Below are 21,935 nucleotides of genomic sequence, written 5' to 3' on the forward strand. Positions count from 1 at the left end.
TATCATTCGAAAAAACATTCTTTGGCATTTTTTTTTTTTTTTTGAAGATTATCTCTATCTATGTTTCAGATGTTCCATCCGTTGAGTTGACTCGTTTGAGCATTTCGACTAGTAACTGACGAATGACCTGCGTGATGTTTTGCTCTAAGGCCTGAGTCGAGGTGTGGTTGTACGCATAGGTTTTAGTCTTAACATATCCCCACAGAAAAAAGTCGAACGGTGTGATATCACACGATCTTGTTGCCAAATCGACCGACCCAAAACGTGAAATTATCTGCTCACCAAAGTGTTCTCTCAATATATCCATTGGTTGATGCGATGTGTAGGTACTGGCGCCCTTTTGTTGAAACCAAATGTCGCCGAGATCACGAGCTTCAATTTCAAATATGAAATAGTCAGTTATCATGGCGCCATAAATGTCGCCATTGACGGTTACGTTATCACTGGCATCATTTTTGAAAAAATATGGACCGATGATTCCACCAAACCGTTCTTTTTTCTCGATGAAATAGCAGCTCTAGTTATCTCTTCAGCTTGCTCTTCGTTCCAAATGCGGCTATTCCGCTTGTTTTCAAGAGCCCATAAAATTACAATACAGCTTGACACGATTCACACGTAATCTGTCAAAAAAAGGCTAATGTAAAAAGTACCTCAACTTGGATCATCTGTTGTAATACTCAGTTTAGTCTTTGCTTCCGCTTCTTAACTATGGAGTGAGGAACTAAAGAATATCGTATTGCGGTGTACGATGATATTCAAAAATGAGCTTCTTAAAAAACTCAGTATTTCAGGAATTAGTTTTTCCCTAACAAATTATAAGCTTTTATTTTATTTACCTCAAGTCAGTGCTTTGAACCAGTTTCTAAACAAAATTGAAAAGTTCATGACATAAAAAGATATGATCGCTCTTATGTGGTTCAAATCAATTCAGAAATAAGAACCAGTCCCAAATGCATTCGCAGAAATTCTCTTATAAAGTAAATACAGTGGCGTGCACAAATGAGTACATAATTCATTTCTTAACTTTTCTGAACGATAAAATAAGTAATAACAAAGAAAATAAAAACAAATATTTTTTCGTTTATTCGTTGTTCCATTCTAAATAAAACAGCCAAAAATTCAAAACATAAAGCAACAAATTCATAGAGATAAAAAACCATAACAAAAATAACTCACATGTACTCAATTTTGCACTTTTCAATAAAGTTGTTAGTGGAGCACTTTTTTAGTACTTGGTCCATAACCCTTTATTTTTTAGTACCATATTAATGCGCTTTGGCATGCTTTCAACCAGTTCCTGTATTATTTCTTTTGGTACATTCTGCCATTCAGGCTGTACTCGTGCCCACAGCTCTTCTAGGTTTGATGGAGCTGATTGGTACAATCCCAGCCGTCTTCCCACGATTGACCATAAATTCTCAATCGGGTTGAGGTCGGGGCTTTGGGCTGGCCAATTCATCAGATGAAAATTTTGCTCACTCAACCATTTTTTCACTATTTTCGCAGTATGCTTTGGGTCACCATCCTGCTGAAACACGACTTCTTCTTCAGGATACGCACACTTGTCAACGAACTCGGGAAGATGAGTCTGCAAAATGGTGAGGTAATCTTCCTTTTTCATTATACCTTCAATTCTGTGTAATGGCCCAATATACCACCAAGTAAAGCATCCCCAAACCATGATGTTTCCACCACCATGCCTCACAGTTTGCTTGACGTGGTGGCGTTGAATGGTATCACCAGGGCGACGCCAGCAGTACTGCTTACCGTCCGATTGGAAACGATTAAATTTTGATTCATCTGACCAAATAACTCGTTGCCAGTCATTTATCGTCCAATTTGTATGCTCTTTTGCAAATTTCATTCGCGCCTTTTGGTTTTTTTTGGACAATGCAGGTTTATTTTTTTTAACGGCTGAAATATAGCCAATGTTGTGGAGCGCTCGTCGTGCTGTCCATTCACTAACGTGCTTATTTTTGGCAACTAAAGTATTTTTCGGTGTAATGGTCTTGTTCTGCCTCATTTCTGCCATCATAAGACGTGCATCCGCGTCGGTCAACAGTTTGCGGCGGCCTTTGGTTTGCTCTTTGGGAGCAGTATGTCGTCTTTTTTGAACGCGAATGACCACAGATTGACTAATATTTAACTCCTTGGCTATTTCCCGAGATGAAGCACCATTATTTGTTAAGGAAACTACATTATTCTCCACATCACGCGATAACTTTTTAATTTTTTTTAAATACAGAATATTATTGCGGTACACTTGATATAACACTTTATTTATTACTAATCACACGTTTTTACACATAAATTTGCATTACTGGTCGTAGACGTTAGCAAACAATTCAAAACTAACGGTATAAACTGGTTTTATGCTGAGTACATACAAAAGTGCAAAATTGAGTACATGCGAGTTATTTTTGTTATTGTTTTTTATCTCTATGAATTTGTTGCTTTATGTTTTGAATTTTTTGTTGTTTTATTCAGAATGAAACAACGAATAAACGGAAAAATATTTGTTATTATTTTCTTTGTTATTACTTATTTTATCGTTCAGAAAAGTTAAGAAATGAATTATGTACTCATTTGTGCACGCCACTGTATTTCTCCTTGCTGCAGTAACGTGTTTTTTTTTAGGCGTGCGGCTTTAAGTGAGACAATACTTTTTCGTAGTTGGTCTTTTTGACAGCTGTTACTCAGTTCGGTTTGAACATATCAACCCTGGAACAACGTTTGCAAAACAGCTTAAAAATCTCTGTCTCGAAACTGGGTTTAGGCCCATAGTCTTTTAGACGGATTTGTCCAAAATGATTCATAAAACGTTTCCCGCATATGTGATTTTACTGTTTTTTGGCTACCTCTAAATCGACCCGTTCTACCGTACAGTCCCCACTGAAACCGCTGCCTGTGGAACAGAGCATCGGAGAATACTCGAATGAGTCCATCTGCCATCGATGGCAACAATTGAAGCTGTGCGCATCCACTTTAGGGAAGATTTTCCGTGCTTACAAAATCCAGTTCGTGCAGGAATCGAAGCCGAATGACCATCAAGTGCGTCACAAGTTCGGTGAATGGGTCTAAAATGAGTTGTTCAACAATACCGATTTTCACAAGAAAATTTTGTTCAGCGATTAATCTAACTTTTGGTTGAATGGATATTTTAATAAACAAAATTGTCGCATTTGGTGGGATGATATTCCACATTGATTCATATTTATTCAGAAATTAAGCCTCCCATAATGTTACAGTCAATAGAGAACGCTACAGAGCGATAATTAAAAACTTTTTCCTGCCTGGATTGTACGGCCAACGAAACCATTAATTTATTGAATGAAACTTTTGGTGAGGCTGTGGCGATTCCTCCAATATTTAAGTACTATATGACACCGCTCAAAAATTTTTTTGTTTTTTTGTGCAAAAAAGACCGAGACAATTGATGTATTGGAATCGAATATTCGGAACGTTATTGCTTTCATTCGGGTCAATTACTGCAATAAAAATGGTCGAAAATTGGGCCTCACATGGTGTAATTTATTCAAGCCTGCCACGGCGGTAACTTGCCAGAAATTATTTTTAAAACATTATGACAAACTTTTATCTTTATAGTAAAGCCAAATTCTTGGCCATAACATTAGATTATATGAGGTTTATTTAATCTTGAAAACCACATGTCAAAAAAACTCCCTTTATAATATTCACCGACTCTCACCTGTTCGAAGGGCTGTATGTTATCTTATTTTGTTATTGTTAACGAATTTTTATACCCTGAACAGAGTATGTTAAGTTTACGACTAAGTTAGTGACATCCAAAAAGAAGCATCAGAGACCCAACTTAATATATACAGTCTGTCAAGTAAGAGCATAGTCGACTTTACCGACAATTAATGAAAGATTTCACTCTAATTCCTTCGCGAGCCGATAGAGGGAAGCTTTGTCCTTGATGCATTGTCAACAAAGGTTCAGTTGTCGTTGATCTGTTTTCGCGGAATCCTGCTTTAACACTGCGGCAAGGACAAATAAAATTAATAGCAAAAGGTTTAGATATATCCTACGAAACTATCCGAACCCTTCTTCATACTCATGATCTGAAATGGCGCAACACAATGAAGAAGCCTCTGTTGACTGAAAATCTTGTGACAAAGCGACTCGCTTGGACGCATGAGAATATTGATAGAGATTTTGAAAATGTCATTTTTACTGATGAATGTTCTATATGGGCACGTTCTGTCCTCACGAGAGCCTGGTCAACTTCCACCAATAGGCTTGTTCAGCGGACTGTAAAACATGGAATAAAGGCGCATCTTTGGGACTGCTTCTCAAAGCAGGGATTCTGCACTTTGTACCTCTTTACTGACAATCTGAATGCCGAGAAAATGATAAAAATCTACAAAAAGGCTTTACTGCTATCTGCCAAACGATGGTTCATCAGAAAAAATTAAAATTGGATTCTGCAGGAAGACAACGATCCTAAACACCGCAGCAAGCTCTGTACACAGTGGAAAACTGAATCTGGTAGTACATATATTAAACAGAAGATTCGTGGAAGACTTACATACACTTTGAAGCAGTTATCTTGCGAAATTCGTCGAATCTGGAGATCCTTGCCATTAGAATACGCCGTCAAATTAGTAGAAAGCATGCCTCAGAGATGCCAGGCAATTATCGACGCCGGTAGTGACTGGACATATTATTGACCAAATTAATTCATTGTTTGTAATGTGTACAATGTATATATATATAAATATGAAAGTTTTATAAAATACTTTTTTTTTTATAAATTAACACGACCTCTTACTTGACAGACTGTATATAAGATTATGACAGCAAAGTTTCTTGCGTAGATAAGGATATTACGTATTGATATATTGAAAAAAAAAATGATTTTGAAAAATTTTGAGTTGTGACTCTTTTGTAGTTAGTGTGCGATATGTTTACGAGTGTGTGAAATATTTTATAACTTTCCTAGAGATGTTTTAAAATAGCTTAAATAAAATTAATTATCTAATAAATTATTAGATCGAAAATCAATCTTGTTATTTATTTAAAAAAATATACATATATGGAAAACTTTGCTATTATTTAAAATTCATATTTTGATTAAGTCGATTCTTTCAACATAATGCCATAGATTTGATTATCACCTTCTTATAGTACGAGTATGCCATATTTAACACAAGTTTAATATGACATTAATGCGAGCAGCAAAATGTAAATAACGCTTTATTTGCCGACAGCGTACGCTCTTCATATTTAACAGTGTACTCTTAGCTACTCTGAGTCTATATTATATTTACACTTACCTATAAATTACGTAGTATAGCAAAATAGGCATATTGCCCGCAAATTTCTTACTCGTATTTTATTTACAAAATCGTTTACTCAGTTGGTTTTCGAAACAGCGCGGAGAGCAAGTGCGCCGCGATAAGTGCTATGCAGAATTATGACTGATCGAGCGTACGAAACAGCTGTCGGTTTTCAGTTTTGAAGCGGCGCCATTACCGTTGAGTGTTGAGTCAAACGAGTGCTTAATATTTTTTTACTAGATCCGCCGTGCGCGTTGGATTATCAGCGAGTTTTTCTTGTTTCTCGCTTTTTTATTATTTATTGTTTTTGTTTTTTTTTGTTTTTATTGGGAGCAATCGACCTAAAATTGTCTGCATCAAAATTGATTTTTATTAATCGATAAATTTGTGCGTAGAAACCACTTAAAAGTATGTCCAATATGGATTGGGTGTGGTGGAAGGATTGGTGGCGCGTCAAGCGGCTACGTAAGCGTTTACGGCATGCTTTTGATACGCGCGAACAACAACAAGCCGCCGAAAACGCCGAGGGCACACCAGCGTCCAAACATTGTCGCGTGTGTAATAAGGCGCTACCGGATATTAGTGGCATTGCCGAGGCAGTACGCCCGTGTCGTCGTTGTCGGCGCAGACATTTCGCCGCCAATACGGCCGCGGCATGTGGCAGCGCGGTTGAATGCTCGGCAGCAACAGCCAATAAGCCAGATGACTATGAGAATAATGGCTATTGTTTTGAAGATCATCCTGATGAGGAAGAAGATGAAGAGTGCGGTGGACACAATGATGTGCCACTGGGTGTTGGCTTCGATGACGTTAATTATTATTATAGGGAGGACGATGATGGCAGCTATGATAATGTAGAGGACGATGACTTTTGCTATTGCGATGAGTGTTGGAATGTACGTATGTATATGTTATTGCCAAATATGTATGAGTGGATTGAAAGGCAGCTGATACCAGTATGTTCATATGCATGATTTGTATGTATGAGATAAGTGCATAGATAACATTGGAGTACAATTTATTTTTAATACATTTTCATGAACATCCCAGTTTAATGAATACAAACATACATATGCTTAGGTACATATATTTTTTCGAAAGTATTTATAACTTTCTGCTACATTTCTCTTCCGTTATTTCGATAATTCTCGTAAGTCTTTTATACAAAATATTGACCACTACTTAATTATATTAGTAGCAGGGCAAAAGCTTTATTTAAGGTAATTTTTCGGTCTATTATTTGAATGATTCTAGTACTTTCCTGACGTCCATCCGTTACTTATCTATACTTCTCATTTAAAATTGTTTTTTTTTTTTGCTAAAGTTCCTGCGGCGTAATTTCTTAACCGTAGTAATTTATTTGAAGGCGGAATAATACAGGTATATTAGTTTCCACACAAGCAATACTTTTTTTTTGTATTGCTACTAACTCTATATACCGTTACTTTTAGCTGAAACCCAATTTTAGCTTAAAAAACTCTTTCAAAATATATTAGTGATTTATATTAAGTTAGGTATGCCTTGTACTGCTATTATTATGAACATAACTATATATAAGTAGTATATGTATAATACGTTCATGCATACATATATATTCACGTACCGCTAAATAATTAAGTTTGAACTAGAAATGCAAACAATTGAATTTATATCAGTTACGTTTTACAATGTGCGCTATTGACATACATACATACTCATACGAGTATATAGTATTATATATAGCAAATACATACATAAGTATATTCATACTACGTAAATTACTGAAACATTTTTCAATTGTTTGCACTTATAATTAGTTTGTCTTGAGAGAGTGTCATATGTGTTTAAAAGATAATTATATAGATAGTGGCATTATTTATATTCCAACGTTTTCAGTAATATTCGTAGTATAAACATGCTTATTCATATCACTGAGTCTCTTGTTGAAACCCACGAAAACAATGAAATAATTATAATTTCATGAATTGTTATGATCTTTGTTGCGATACTCACACCTTGAATTATGACGTTTAAAACATCAATCAGCTGTTCCTGAGTAAACAAATACATTTTTTACATAAATTCTTGCATATATAATATTCATAGTCTTTAGTAAGGAGCTAAACCGTGGCAATGCTGGAAAATTTGAAATATTTCCGCATGATCGTGTTTCAATTCTCTTAATAATATTGGTTTTTTATGTTAAAACCCAAGATTACATCGAATACTTTTTGAGCTGGAGTGTTTTCGTGCATACGTAGGACATGACCTAGCCAGCGCAGCCGCTGTCTCTTAATTCGCTGTAATATGTCAATGTCGTCGTATGTCTCATACAGCTCATCGTTCCGTTGAATGTGATATTCGCCGTGGCCACCGCGCAATAAACCATAAATCTTTCACAGAACCTTTCTCTCGAAAACTCGTAACGTCGAATCATCAGATGTTGTCATGTCCCTGCTAAATATATATTCGGAGCATTATCTTGAAAAATATCCTAATAAAAAAGTTTTCCATGCAAGAATTTACTTTCGATCGTTCAGGTTATGTGGCAGCTAAATGTTATTGTGCCCATATATCGGCGGTTTCAGCAAATTAACATTTTCTGAAAGAGAAAAGCACGTATGCGAGACTTCAGATTGATATCTCAGGAACTGAAGAACTAGTTCACGTATATACAGACATACATAGCTAAATCGCCTTAAAGCGGTTTCTTTTCTCGATGAAAATTTTTCCTCTTATAGCAACATTGTGCAAATGTTCCATGACACCCTGCAAAAATGCTAAATGATAAAAGAACAAAAAAATGACACTCCATTATACGAGGTGTGTTCAAAAAGTATCGCGAATTTTGTGTTTTTTCAAAAATTATTTATTTATTCATGAATATCTATTTTGTCCCGTTCAAAGTAATCCCCATGAGATATTAGATTGTGCCAACGGTTTTTCCAATCTTCGAAGCACTTCAAAAAATCATTGTTTTTTATCTTCTTCAGCTCCTCCTTCGATGCCGTCTTTATCTCGTCAAGAGAAGCGTAACGTCGTCCTTTCATGGGCCTCTTCAGTTTAGGGAACAAGAAAAAGTCACAGGGGGCCAGATCTGGGGAATACGGTGGCTGCGGCATCATTAGTGTGTTGTTTTTGGCCAAAAAGTCGCGCACAAGCAACGATGTGTAAGCAGGGGCGTTATCGTGGTGCAAAAGCCAATTTTTGTTCTCCCACAAATCCGGGCGTTTCTGGCGGATTGCTTCGCGCAAATTGCGCATAACTTGCAGGTAATATTCCATATTGTCCGTTCTTCCCTGTGGCAAGACCTCATGATGCACCACGCCCCTGCAATCGAAGAAAACTGTCAGTTACGATTCGCGATACTTTTTGAACACACCTCGTAAATCAGCTGTTGCATTGTTTTCGTTTTCATAATGAGTACATATAGTACAATAAACTTGTTAAACTGTAATTTACGAAAATAGTGAAAATAATCATTCATTTAACACTATTTTTTTACTTCTAAGTCTGAGTAAGCTTCAGAACGTCTTCCATGAATCCTGTAAGCCTGAGTAGGCAGTGGCGTAGCTACAACTTCGGGCCTCGGGGCCAAGGATGTTCTGCCGCCCCCTTTTATCTACCTACCTACAAGCTTCAGGTTCGAGGAAAAGTGAATTTTTACAAAAAGCTTCGATATTAAGTATATAAAATTTAGGAACTAGAAGCCACCTACCATCCTCATTTCCTTCTCACTCATTTGCAATTTCTAATAATTATTTTAATGATCATATATGCATATATGTATATGTATATACATATATAGCGCCTCCGACATTTTCTTCTTTGTGGCAAACTTAATGTAGTCTGATCATGTCATAAATATCGAGGAAGTGCAACAAAAATTTTCAGTTATAATACAATTTTCACTTGCGTGTTTAGAGGTCGAAGTTCGGCCTAATGCCCAATTAATTTATGTTTATGTTCACGTTTTTGGATAATGTCGATAATAATATCAATAGAGATTACACCACTTTCGTTCCGTAACATTTTTGTTTACTTTTAATCTAAACGTAAATTGGTAACAAGTCTGTAGGGTAAGAGAGTGTGATAGGACACGTATTTGTCTGTTACCTGACAAAAGCGGATATAACAAATAGTGTGAGAAAGAAAAGAGAATATACTATATCCTAATAATTGTCTTCAAAGTTTTCTTATTACTGTTTTTTCGAGGTTTAGAATGATTTAGAAGGATAGCTTTCGATAGAAACGCAATTATTTGATAATTATAGCTAACTAGCTTAATGGGTAAATAAATGTACAAAATGTTCATATTCGAAAAAGTCTTTTCGTATTTTGTCAATAGATATCGTTGCAGTCATATATATCCAGTGCTACCAATCACTTTGTGTCATACCATGAAGTGTTGTAAAGGTGAGATTTTTAGCTTCTTTAAATCAATTAATTTGGGGAAGTTGAAAAAAGTCACAGCTGTTCATGAATGAATGAAACTAATGAAGAAATTCGCTTTAGTTTGAAATTTTTGTATGAATCAGTTCGCGTAGCGCAACAATGGTTCGCTTGCTTCCTTTCTGGAAATTTCGAAATTTCAATTTACACTGATGGAATTATGTCCCTAGTGGAAAACTGGCAAAAAGTTGTCGACAAAAATGGTACATATTTGTGTATTTATTTATTACTATAAATATAAAAAAATTAGTTGAAATTCGATTAGTAATACAAAAGGACTTTTTCGAATAATCAATATTTGGAATGCAAACAATCTTTGAAGAGGCTCTCTAAGGCGTGGGCCTTAGGGTGTCCACTCTGCGGGCATCCTTATGGCGGTTTTCTTGTATATATGCCTAAATTTTCGGCATTTTTAAAACTAAGGTAAAGAATTAAAAACATTTTCAAAATACATTTTTGTTATATTTACAGACATTTAAAGAATATAAAAAAATAAAACAAATAATCGTCGAATTTCAGGCCGGTGGAGTGGGGGCTGCAAAAGAACAGTACTTCCTGTTTGATATGATTCTAACTATTGTGTGGTCTAAAAAAGAAATTTTAATATTCTTCATTAATAAACATGTCGATACCGGATTAACATTTTCCGAAGAAAAAACAAATTCACAAAAAAGCATATACTTGGAAAAAAATGTTACTCTTTAAAATTTTTCAATTTGTCGACTAGAGTTCCCCTTTATGGGTTTGTGTGAAAGGCTCATAAATTTTTAAAAATGAAATTGGTAAATAAACGCTTTAGGTAAAAAATTCCCGACTATTAATATCTCTACGTCAATATCAACCTTATCAGTGCTTAGAAGGGGGATCTAAGTTTAATTTATTTAAATACCTAGCTGAAACATTGTTTATGTTATAATATAATAATAGAAAGAAACCTTACTTTATAAAAATTTTAAAATTTGTACTTTACAAATAAATTTTAAAATTAACTCAGCTTCGATTTTGCTTGTGCTTTTGGTAGGGCAATGCGAATCCATTATGACGAAGACATGTGTTAAATGTATACGTAATTATACATATAAATAACAGCACAAAAATAAATAAATATTTTTTAATTTAAAACCAATGTGTTTTTATTGACTTTAAGTTTAAGTTTAATTTGCAAACCCTTATTTCAAATTGCATTGGCTTGGGCGCTGCCTGCAATAATTTCAATGAAATTTCGTTTATGTAAATAACAATTATTTCAAGCAACATTTTTTCAGCTTTAGGGCTTGGCGATAGTTATAAAATAATATTGTATTTTGAAATTTTTATTTTTAAAAATTTTTAACTTTATTTTTAACAATTTTACTTGGCTATCATTGATAGTTGCTATCGAATAAAAAACCAGTCAGACAAATTTCAAATGTTATACAAAAAAATTTATTGTTTATTTCAAAAGGGAGACGGCGAGAGCAATGACGGTATGGACTCGGATTGCAGCACTTGTTCGAATCCTGGGAAACAAGTGGTTGTAGGAATTTGCGCCATGGCTAAGAAAACGCAATCGAAGCCGATGAAAGAGATCTTAACACGCTTGCAAGAATTTGAATTCATCAAAATGCTTATATTTTCTGAAGATGTCATTTTGAAGGTGAGTGTATGCTAATCTGTAAACTGATAACGAACTAATTGTAATAAATGTGAAATGCTTCTAAATAATAATTGTAACATTTTAGGAACCGGTAGAAAATTGGCCGTTGTGCGATTGTCTCATCTCGTTTCATTCGAAGGGCTTCCCACTGGAGAAAGCCATACAATATGCGCAACTACGCAAACCCTACGTGCTCAACAACTTACACATGCAATATGATATACAAGACCGACGGCGTGTCTATGCTATACTGGAGAAAGAGGGCATTGAAATACCACGTTATGCGGTCTTAGATCGTGACTCACCAGACCCAAAGCGTAAGTCAGTAACTTTTTTGCTAAATCGCAGTTAAAAAAAATAAATTCGTTGGCATAATTAGAACACGAGCTCATTGAGTCTGAGGATCACGTTGAGGTGAATGGCATTATTTTCAATAAACCGTTTGTGGAGAAGCCAGTCTCCGCTGAGGATCACAATATCTACATTTACTATCCCACATCGGCAGGTGGTGGCAGTCAGCGTCTCTTCAGAAAGGTGTGGTGACAATTGTGCGCATGGGTAAAGCAAGCATACTACATACACACTTCTATTTACAGATTGGCAGTCGCAGTAGCGTTTATTCGCCAGAATCGCGCGTGCGGAAAACCGGTTCATTCATCTATGAAGATTTCATGCCGACTGATGGTATGTATTCGTACTCCTTTAACAATTTTTTTATAACGAAATTTGTTCCTTGCGCCAAAAACCAAAAAAATGCACTAATTTTCTTCTGATACGTTTAGCCCATCGTTCGCATTTGATTTTATTGCGAATACCATACAAATTTCTACTGAATTGATTTTGTTTATATTTTGCGATTTTTAGCAACGCATTTAAATTTGGTTTTTGAGAAATTATATTTGGTATATCTTCACGGGCATTCGTAAGTGGTTTGATTGCTTAACTTTATTTTTAAATACGCTTATATAAGAAAATTTAATATCAACACATGTAGTATTTGCATCATAACAATACCGTTGTTTTTATATCAATCACTGATTATGAGCACATCATGCATCCCTAAATAATTACATTTTTTTTAATCTGATAAGAATAATTGTTGAGCTCAAAAAAGCGAACTTTTTTAAAGCATCCAATCATAGTCACCCGAATAAAAATATTTCCTCATCTGTAAATTTAGCAAAAGATACGATTCTTTTTATCGTATAAGACTATAAATATTCATCTAGATTAATTATACATGTACGAGAGCACTATTTCGCTGCATGTATTATTCATCATTACCGTTAATATTTTAATCAAATATAAATTTTTGTACTCTAAATTATAAAACATTTTAAAATATTTCTCAATAACCTTAAATTAAGTGTTATATGTTTCCATATTTGAAAGCCAAAATTGTGTTTTCAAATCACTTTGGATTTTTTTGGAATATTTTGTATTCCTAACCTCAAATTTAATTTTATAAGATTTAGTTTTAGTTAGAATTGTTTTCACAAAATAATTTTTGGCACTTCTACATTTCCAAGATATTTCGAATGTGTTCATTTTAACCATAGACGATATTTTCTTGAAGGATTTCTATAAACATTCTATTTAGCTTTACCTTTCCATACAAAGAAGTGTTAATTCATTCTCCTTCCTTGTGTTTTATTTTGAAATAAGTTTTAGTAGTGCAAAAGAGGTCTTAGAAAACACTTTGACTCTTATCAGTTTACAGAAACTGAAAAGTTATGAAACGATGATTGTGCTAATAAAAACTAAAGAAATAAAACTAAGTCGTGTTAGTTAAACTGTTTATAACTAGACGACTCGTGTTTTCGCTCATAGCAAATTTTTGTCACATTTAGTATCATCGCACGTTCATTCTTATACAAATACATCAGACATATACATATGTATGTAGATAATAATGATTTTTGTAACTATAAACAATTCGTTAATTAAAAAAATTGGAGTGATTCGTTTCAGTTGCTATTCATTGCTCATCAGCTCAGGCGTCTTCTATACTCTTTATAGCACCTGCAAGATCGACTAAGAATCCAGCATTACTTTTAAAACTTAGTATACTTTTCAGGCACGGACGTTAAGGTATACACAGTCGGACCAGATTATGCACATGCCGAGGCCCGTAAGTCCCCAGCACTTGATGGAAAAGTCGAGCGTGACAGCGAGGGTAAAGAGATACGATATCCGGTTATATTAAATAATGCTGAGAAGCTCATCTCACGTAAAGTTTGTTTGGCTTTTAAACAGACAGTGTGCGGCTTCGACTTGCTACGGTGTGTATAAAAAGTCTTTTATAAATTTGCTTTTGCTAATGCATTTAGTGTTATGTTTCTAACTACACAGCGCCAATGGAAAATCGTATGTTTGTGACGTGAATGGTTTCAGCTTCGTTAAGAACTCGAACAAATATTACGATGATTGTGCTAAAATACTGGGCAATATGATACTGCGTGAGCTCACACCAACCTTGCATATACCATGGCTAGTGCCCTTTCAACTGGACGATCCGCCCATAGTGCCCACCACTTTTGGGAAGATGATGGAATTGCGTTGCGTAGTGGCGGTGATAAGACACGGCGATCGCACGCCCAAGCAAAAAATGAAGCTCGAAGTGCGACATCCTAAGTAATATTTGTTGGATTTTAAGTTTTCTAGTATGTAAAGCATATACTAAACGTGTATTTGCAGATTTTTTGAGATATTTGAGAAGTATGATGGTTACAAGGATGGTCACGTTAAGTTGAAGCGTCCAAAACAATTGCAAGAGATTTTAGATATTGCCAGATATCTGTTGTCTGAAATTCAAAACAAGTCAGCAGACGCGGAGATACAAGAGAAGGAGAGCAAATTAGAACAATTGAAAAATGTGCTAGAAATGTAAGCATGTGTGTGTGTTATATATATGAGTATTTTATGTATTTAAGCCCCAATTTCGTTTTTAAAATCAGGTACGGACACTTCTCTGGCATAAATCGCAAAGTTCAAATGAAATATCAACCCAAAGGACGACCGCGTGGCTCTAGCTCCGATGACGGTAATACTAAAACTATATATCTTGTGTTTTGCCCTAAATTCACACCCAGAATTTCCATGTATCTATGATATTTTACCAATGTACTAAATGTGAAAAGTTTCTAGTACATATTTTAATTATGTATAATTTGAGACTCGTTTGATAAGATTACGATCTTCGGTTTGTTGTGCCTTTTTCCAACACTCAATACTCAAACCACCTCATCCGTTTCAAGCACATAATGGAAGCCAAATCTATCGCACGATATTCAAGTCTACCTAACGGAACAAAAACTGTAAATTTGGCAGCATTCCTCAAATAAACTTGCCACGACCTCAACTAGCATTGTGCTTGAGCTAATGGAGGTGCGTGTTGTTTGAATACTACGTATTCAAGGATGTCTTCGTGGAAATATCGGAGCATATTATAAATTAATTTCCATACTCTGCATCTGGCACTTCCATCTGCAGTGGCCGATGCCCATCACTTGATATTGTTTGCAAAGTCCTGCAATTTGTAGATATTATCGTTCTCTTTTCAATTTTTCTTATTCCGTTGCCCCTTTAATGGTTGTGGATCTCTCGCTGGAGGCCTGCTGTATATTTTTTTATTACTATATTATCTATAAATTTATATAGATATATTTTTTCTTATTATTATTATTTTTCTTATATTTTCGACTTCGTGCTTTTTCATTAATTTATTTATTTTTGCTTATCAAAATTAATATTAATATACTTGTTTTCTTGATACACTTTTGCTTGTAATATTTTAAATTTAATATATATTTTTTCTTAACATCCTTTACAATCATTTATGCTTTGAAGTAGATGCACCGAAAGAGCCGTCATTAGTTCTGATCTTAAAATGGGGTGGTGAGTTAACGCCTGCTGGTCGCATACAAGCGGAAGAATTGGGACGCATATTCCGTTGCATGTATCCTGGAGGTCAAGGTCGACAGGACTATTCGGGCACACAAGGCTTGGGGCTGTTGCGGTAATACACAATTTTTCACAACCATTTTTTATACTACAACTAAAATGTTTATAACATTTCTAGATTGCACTCCACATTTCGCCATGACTTGAAAATATATGCTTCTGACGAAGGTCGTGTGCAAATGACTGCAGCCGCTTTCGCTAAAGGTCTGCTGGCATTGGAGGGAGAACTCACACCAATATTGGTGCAGATGGTGAAAAGTGCTAATACGAACGGGCTACTAGATAATGATTGTGACTCTAGTAAATACCAAAATCTGTAAGTATGTTGGCGGATATATATAAAACAAGAAAATAATTGCACCCAATCTGCAACCTTAACCTTCATCTGGCTTTTCATCGGTCAGTATAGCTGTCTAACACTATATGCTGTATTAGTATGATCTGAAAAATTTATTAAGAGATTGTATCGTTGCCTCAATAATAATCCGTGTTGAATTTCGTGAAGATATCGCTTCAAATTCAAAGATTTTCCATACAAGTTTTTATGGCAGCTATATGTTCCAACCAGAAAAAATAAAACGCCTTTCGCTGGAAAGATATCTTGCTAACTGAAAAGTTTTTCATAGAAGTACTGGATTTTTATACTCTTGTAACCAGTTGCTACAGAGTATTGTAGTTTTGTTCACCTAACGGTTGTACGTATCTCCTCCAACTAAGCGAGATAGATATAGGGATATATATAAATGATCAGGATGACGAGAAAATTTGAAATCTGGTTGACTGTCTGTCCGTCCGTCCGTGCAAATTGTAACTTGAGTAAAAATTGATATATATAGATGTGTGTTCCTTAATACAAAAAAAAAATCCAGTTCGTAGATGGGCGTAATCCACGCACATCATAAAGTGCCATAACTAAGGACTAAGTTAAGATATAAAACTGTGAATTTGGCACAGGGAATCGCAGTGACAAAGGGCACTTGTGGATACCAAATTGATATCCAAAGTGGACGTGGTCCTGTTCCCTAATATGTTTAGTGTGCATATCTCCTAAACCAATAAAGCTACAACAACCAAATTCGCCAAGCACGAAGATTGCACGAACTACATATTACGGATAGTGCGAAAATGGATGAATTCGGATGAAAACTGCTAAAAGCGCGATAAATCAATAACTAAATACGCCCGAGACATTAAATTTTACGACTGCTTTTTGATGAAATCTCATATCTCGGGACTAACCGATTTCGACAAAATTCAGTACGTAGCATCCTTTTGATATTTTTATGTCCCATTGTGAAAATGGACGAAATCGGACTACAACAATGCCTACTTCTCATATAGCACAATTTTAAATATAGAAATTCAGACATAATCCTTTTCCTGCAGTAGTATTTCTGTGGGATCGGGTCAATACTTCCCTGAGCCCCTATATGCCTAACATAAAGATTTTCCAACTTCCGGGTGACTTTGTACCGCATATATCGACAAATATGTGAGTTATCTCAATGAAAATTCATCCGGCTGATTTTGTATAATGATTTTGGTTTTTCTAACAAATCTTATGCCGAATATATGTATACATATGTAGGTCAATATATAAGTTATGTATATAATTGCTAGATTACGATCCTCTGGTTGACGTCTTACATCGTAAGGTATTTCCCTGGTTTTGATTCCTGCAAGTTCCAAGAGTATAAAATGTTCGGTTGCACCCGAACTTAGCCCTTTGTTACTTGTCGTCGTTGAGTTTGTATGACAGCTATATACTGTAGTGTCCGATGTCGACGGTTCCGTCAAATGAGCAGCTTCTTTGGAAAAAAAGTACGTGTACAAAATTTCAGATAATATATATGCGTGCTTTTTGTATGTTCGTATTCTTTTAATTGGTGCTTTTTCTCACTATTAAATCTCCTTTTACTTTTGTACTACATATTTACATTACAAATTTATAGTTTCACTTTGCTAATCCGCGATATTTATTTCAGTGCAAAGCAACGCTTGCATGATTTGATGCGGGTAGACCGCGAATTTACAATGGAAGACCGTGAGGTGATTAATCCGTGCAATAGTATTTCCATTAATCAAGCCTTGGATTTTGTTAAGAATCCTGTAGAATGTTGTAATCACGTACACAAGCTAATCAAAGAATTATTAACCATTATAAGCGTAAAGAAAGAAGATCCCAAAACTAAAGACGCTATACTGTACCATGGCGAGACATGGGATTTGATGGCGCGGCGATGGGAGAAAATTGAAAAGGATTTCAGCACCAAATCCAAACAATACGACATTTCAAAAGTACCCGACATTTACGATTGCATCAAATACGACTTGCAACACAATCAACACACGCTGCAATACGATCAGGCGGAAGAATTGTACATATACGCGAAGTACCTAGCAGACATCGTTATACCACAAGAATACGGTTCAACTGTGCAAGAGAAGTTGGCCATTGGTCAGGGTATCTGTACGCCGTTGCTGAAAAAAATCAAAGCCGATTTGCAGCGAAACATCGAAGAAGTGGGCGATGAGTCGGTAAATAGGCTAAATCCACATTATAGTCACGGTGTCGCCAGTCCGGGTCGTCACGTGCGCACGCGGTTGTATTTCACCAGTGAAAGTCATGTGCACTCATTGTTAACTGTTTTGCGCTATGGTGGTTTGTTAAATGTGTTAAATGATGAACAATGGCGTCGTGCAATGGATTACATTTCCATGGTGTCGGAGTTGAATTACATGTCACAGGTTGTGATAATGCTCTACGAGGATCCCACCAAAGATCCCACATCAGAAGAACGCTTTCACGTGGAACTACATTTCAGTCCGGGTGTAAATTGTTGCGTGCAGAAGAACCTGCCACCCGGCCCAGGCTTTCGGCCACACTCGCGCAATGATTCTGGCAATCCCAAGCAAATGGTTAGTAAAGAGCCCTCAGAATATATGTATATATATTGATTTATCAGATAAATTTTTTAATTCTATACAAAAAGGGTTCAAGTAATTCTTTTCTCAAAACCACTTCTGCGGTAGATGACGCAAATCCGCCGCGTATAGAGGAGGAAAACGACTCGGAGGATAGTCCTGTGAGGAGCCAATCAGACGTAAGCAATTCTTAATTAGTGTTTTGTTGGATTGTAGTATTTTATATATTTAAAACAACAAAAATCACAACATTTTAATTGATTTGCACTTTTAATTGAATTCTTCTTAGGGCTACGATAAAGATTCACCACCGCATACTAAGCATCAAAAATCGAAACCCATACCAATCGGTGCGCACCATACGGTAAGCGGACATGAAGCGGCGCATTTGGCAAAGCGTCTGAATGAAGAATTGGCTTCACAACAACACTCGCTGGAATCGCAACGCCCCATTAGTCCCGATGCGGAGCCACGGTCACGTAGCTATGAACAGCGCGATCAAAAGCGTGCAAAAGGTATGTGTCATTTGGTATGTAAACAATTTTACGTTGTTGCTGCTGCGTTTGAGTACGTCTCCTGTTTTGCTTTTCAACAATTTGTTTCTTTTTTGGTAACAATTAACACACTATTGTCCACCATTAAGTTTTATGGTCCACCATTAAGTTTTATGGTCGGATTATGATTTCATACACACACACACAAGTATTTTTATTATATTTTTGTCCATTAATGTCCTTCAAATAGCATGTGCCGGTCTATGTGGCGCTCCATTGGTCATATAATATATACAAGTTTTTATATGATTTATTTTTAAAATACAGTTTTGCAGCCGGTTTATTATGTTACCAACAATTTTTTTTAAAGAGTAACAGTAGCGATCGAATGTTAAGGAATAGATTAAATTAGGTAAAGTTTTTTCAGTTATTAGTATTTTTTTTGTAGATGAAATTATAACAAAGAAAAAGCATATCTTCATGGTCGGCAATTTGTTTATCAGCTGTTTATAAAAAACATACAAAATACAAGAAGCTGTAATATCCTCCATAGCAGGTATTAAAAGATATTTATTTATTTTTCAACGGTCAATTTGAATGACAAATACATATGTATGTGCAATGGTGGTCCGATATGAACTAGTTGTTGGGAGATTATAGCGTTGCCTTCTACGATAGTCTACGCCAAATTTCGTAAAGATATCTTGATAAGACAGTTTGTATGGTATAATGGTCACAACTGAAGAATTTGTACGAAGATTGTAGCGCTGTCTTGAGTAGTTTAATATACTATATACAAGAATTTGATTTTGTTTGATCTGTTTCAATGGCAGCTATACCCTATAGTGGTCCAATATCGGAGTTTCGGGCAAATAAGCAGCTTCTTGGGGAGAAATTACCTGTGCAAAATTTCCAATCGATATCTCATAAACTGTAGGACTTGTTCGCCTATATACAGAGAGATGACAGACAGACAGACGGACATAGCTAAATCGTCTCAGCTTGTCACGTTGATAATTTATAGATTTAATTCATAGGATCTCCGACGTGTTCTTCTGAGTATGGCAAACTTCGTAGCAAACTTAATACATATATACCGTATGTTCAGTGTATAAAAATAAGCTGTGACAACTTTATAGTATTTTAGTTTAGTCAGACAACTGGTGTTTTCCTAACAAGTGCGTAGTAAAGTAAAAAACATTCATGCAAATAAGATATTGAATTTCAATCCTGAAATATGTACTTCGATCATAGCTATATACTTTTAGTGAAAACATTACATACATACACACATACATATTTTTAGTGACAAGAAAATAATAGTAATTTAATTATTTAAATTTTCACAAATCGAAACTTTACAAAAGCTCAGCTTATATTTGTATATTGCTAATTGTTTATTTTATTTTTTACATTAATGCGATTTAAGTTATACATAAGAACGACACAAACTCCTCCTGCTTATTATGTTTATATTAATTTATACTATGTTCTTTTAAGCGCATTAATCATATTTAATTCAAATTTAAATTAACTAAATTACTCTCTTATTAACATGAAAACAATTCAATACATTTGTTTAAACTTTTTAACACAATGACAAAATTTTCGTATAAGCATCTGGCTGGGAATTTCCGTGTATTTGGCTGAAATTCGGTGTCGTCTTTTGCTGTCGTCTTTGAATACTGCTGTCATAATTATAAATATTTCTATAATCGACATAGCAAGAAGCGAATATAAAGCTAGACGCTGAGAAATGTTCATAAGCTTTCACTCAAACGGAAAGCCATTTTGTATAAAACGAAAGCATTTTGTCCGATTCCTGCTAGTGGCTATGTCCAATGGTAGAAGTCGTAGAAAATGTTAGATGACGCCGTGATGGTAGCATCCTAGTCATTGCTGACATTTGGCAGCGTCTGACTTTTGGCTTTAACTATGTATGTCTTGACCTCTCTTTGTGTTCTGTGTACATAATATATAAGTTATTCAGTTTCTTGGTTTTTAACGTTTTCTTGACAGTTGTGTATTTAGGTACACTTCTTCTAATTCCTGAGGTTTGTTTTTTTTTTTTACAAATATGTGATTTTCATAAATTTTGGAGCTCAAAGTGCACATGAGTAATCGCAATGTTTACTGATGTACGTATGGTTTTTCTTTGTGCACACTTACTCTTTGTACATAACTGTGTTTCTTTATTTCCCCGTATGTGCGCTTGCGTGCTGATAATTAATACAATCATAAATGACTTTTAGCCTTTAAACAAAATTTCATTTATTTTATGTGGGACATTAGATGATGCACAAATCGTAAAAACGAATTCATTTCAGAGAGTAAGCAATCGATAGATATACTGATACTATGGTAAAAGGTCGATAATTATTGGATGATTAACAAACAATCCAATTATCATGAATATGTAATATAAATTAAATATAATAGAAATTTTATAAAATAACTAAATTATTTTAAATAAAATTGTGTATAAAGTTAAAAAATATGAAATTAAATTAATAAGTCTAACTAACGTAGAAATGAAGAAATCACTTTAACTTCGTTTGCACCGAAACTATAATACCCTTTACAGATACAAAGGGTTCCATATAAATTCATACATATATATATATATATGCTATTGTGGTCCGATCAGAAAAGTTTGTTCGAAGATTATACTTTTGCCTTGGACAATAATCCATGCCAATTTCGAGGGAAAATAGGGTACTTGACATTTACTTCAGTGCGTTACAAACTTCGTGGCAAACTCTCTCTCACAACTCTAAAACATAATCAAATGTAAACAAGCTCTTAATTTTTCGTTTAAATACTGCTTAAATCACATTGGAAAAAAGGTGATTTTTCGATTTAAAAAAAATATTAATTTAAAGCTTATAAGCTATCAAAGTTATACATTAAATGCACATACAACTGATTTATACCTTCTGTGTTGCTCATACGACATGGTATACTGTATTTGAAGGATAACTTTGACTGCGTAAAACTCTTAAATTAATATATTCATGAAAAAATTAGCAATAACTTTTTAGAGAGCGGACAATTTTGTATTAGAATATGTAAAGTTGTAGATTAATTTCGTTTAAAGATAAAACAAGGGAAAAATATATTGCAAAAGTTCGAAAATCCCGTGTTAAATATAGTCTATTCAAAAAGTAAACTGATTTAGGTGCA

General features: G+C 34.9%; 1 protein-coding gene across 19 annotated transcripts in view; it reads left to right on the plus strand.

The window, feature by feature from the left end:
* Positions 1-21,935, plus strand: part of LOC105222966 (inositol hexakisphosphate and diphosphoinositol-pentakisphosphate kinase) — a 43,778-nt gene that overhangs the window by 12,009 nt on the left and 9,834 nt on the right. For 6 of the 19 annotated variants that reach the window (XM_049456726.1, XM_049456714.1, XM_049456716.1 and 3 more), the window contains 13 exons: positions 11,179-11,370; positions 11,456-11,687; positions 11,750-11,904; positions 11,967-12,054; positions 13,436-13,652; positions 13,723-14,004; positions 14,068-14,256; positions 14,328-14,413; positions 15,220-15,388; positions 15,452-15,649; positions 17,319-18,252; positions 18,327-18,437; positions 18,548-18,773. In XM_049456726.1, coding sequence (XP_049312683.1) covers positions 11,179-11,370; positions 11,456-11,687; positions 11,750-11,904; positions 11,967-12,054; positions 13,436-13,652; positions 13,723-14,004; positions 14,068-14,256; positions 14,328-14,413; positions 15,220-15,388; positions 15,452-15,649; positions 17,319-18,252; positions 18,327-18,437; positions 18,548-18,773 — 3,079 coding nt within the window. Of the gene's footprint in view, positions 1-5,300; positions 6,200-11,178; positions 11,371-11,455; positions 11,688-11,749; positions 11,905-11,966; positions 12,055-13,435; positions 13,653-13,722; positions 14,005-14,067; positions 14,257-14,327; positions 14,414-15,219; positions 15,389-15,451; positions 15,650-17,318; positions 18,253-18,326; positions 18,438-18,547; positions 18,774-21,935 lie in introns of those variants that run through there. The other 13 variants (XM_049456727.1, XM_049456718.1, XM_049456724.1 and 10 more) reach the window with 10 other exon arrangements.

The sequence above is a fragment of the Bactrocera dorsalis genome, chromosome 4 (assembly GCF_023373825.1).
Source record: "Bactrocera dorsalis isolate Fly_Bdor chromosome 4, ASM2337382v1, whole genome shotgun sequence".
Taxonomy (NCBI): domain Eukaryota; kingdom Metazoa; phylum Arthropoda; class Insecta; order Diptera; family Tephritidae; genus Bactrocera; species Bactrocera dorsalis.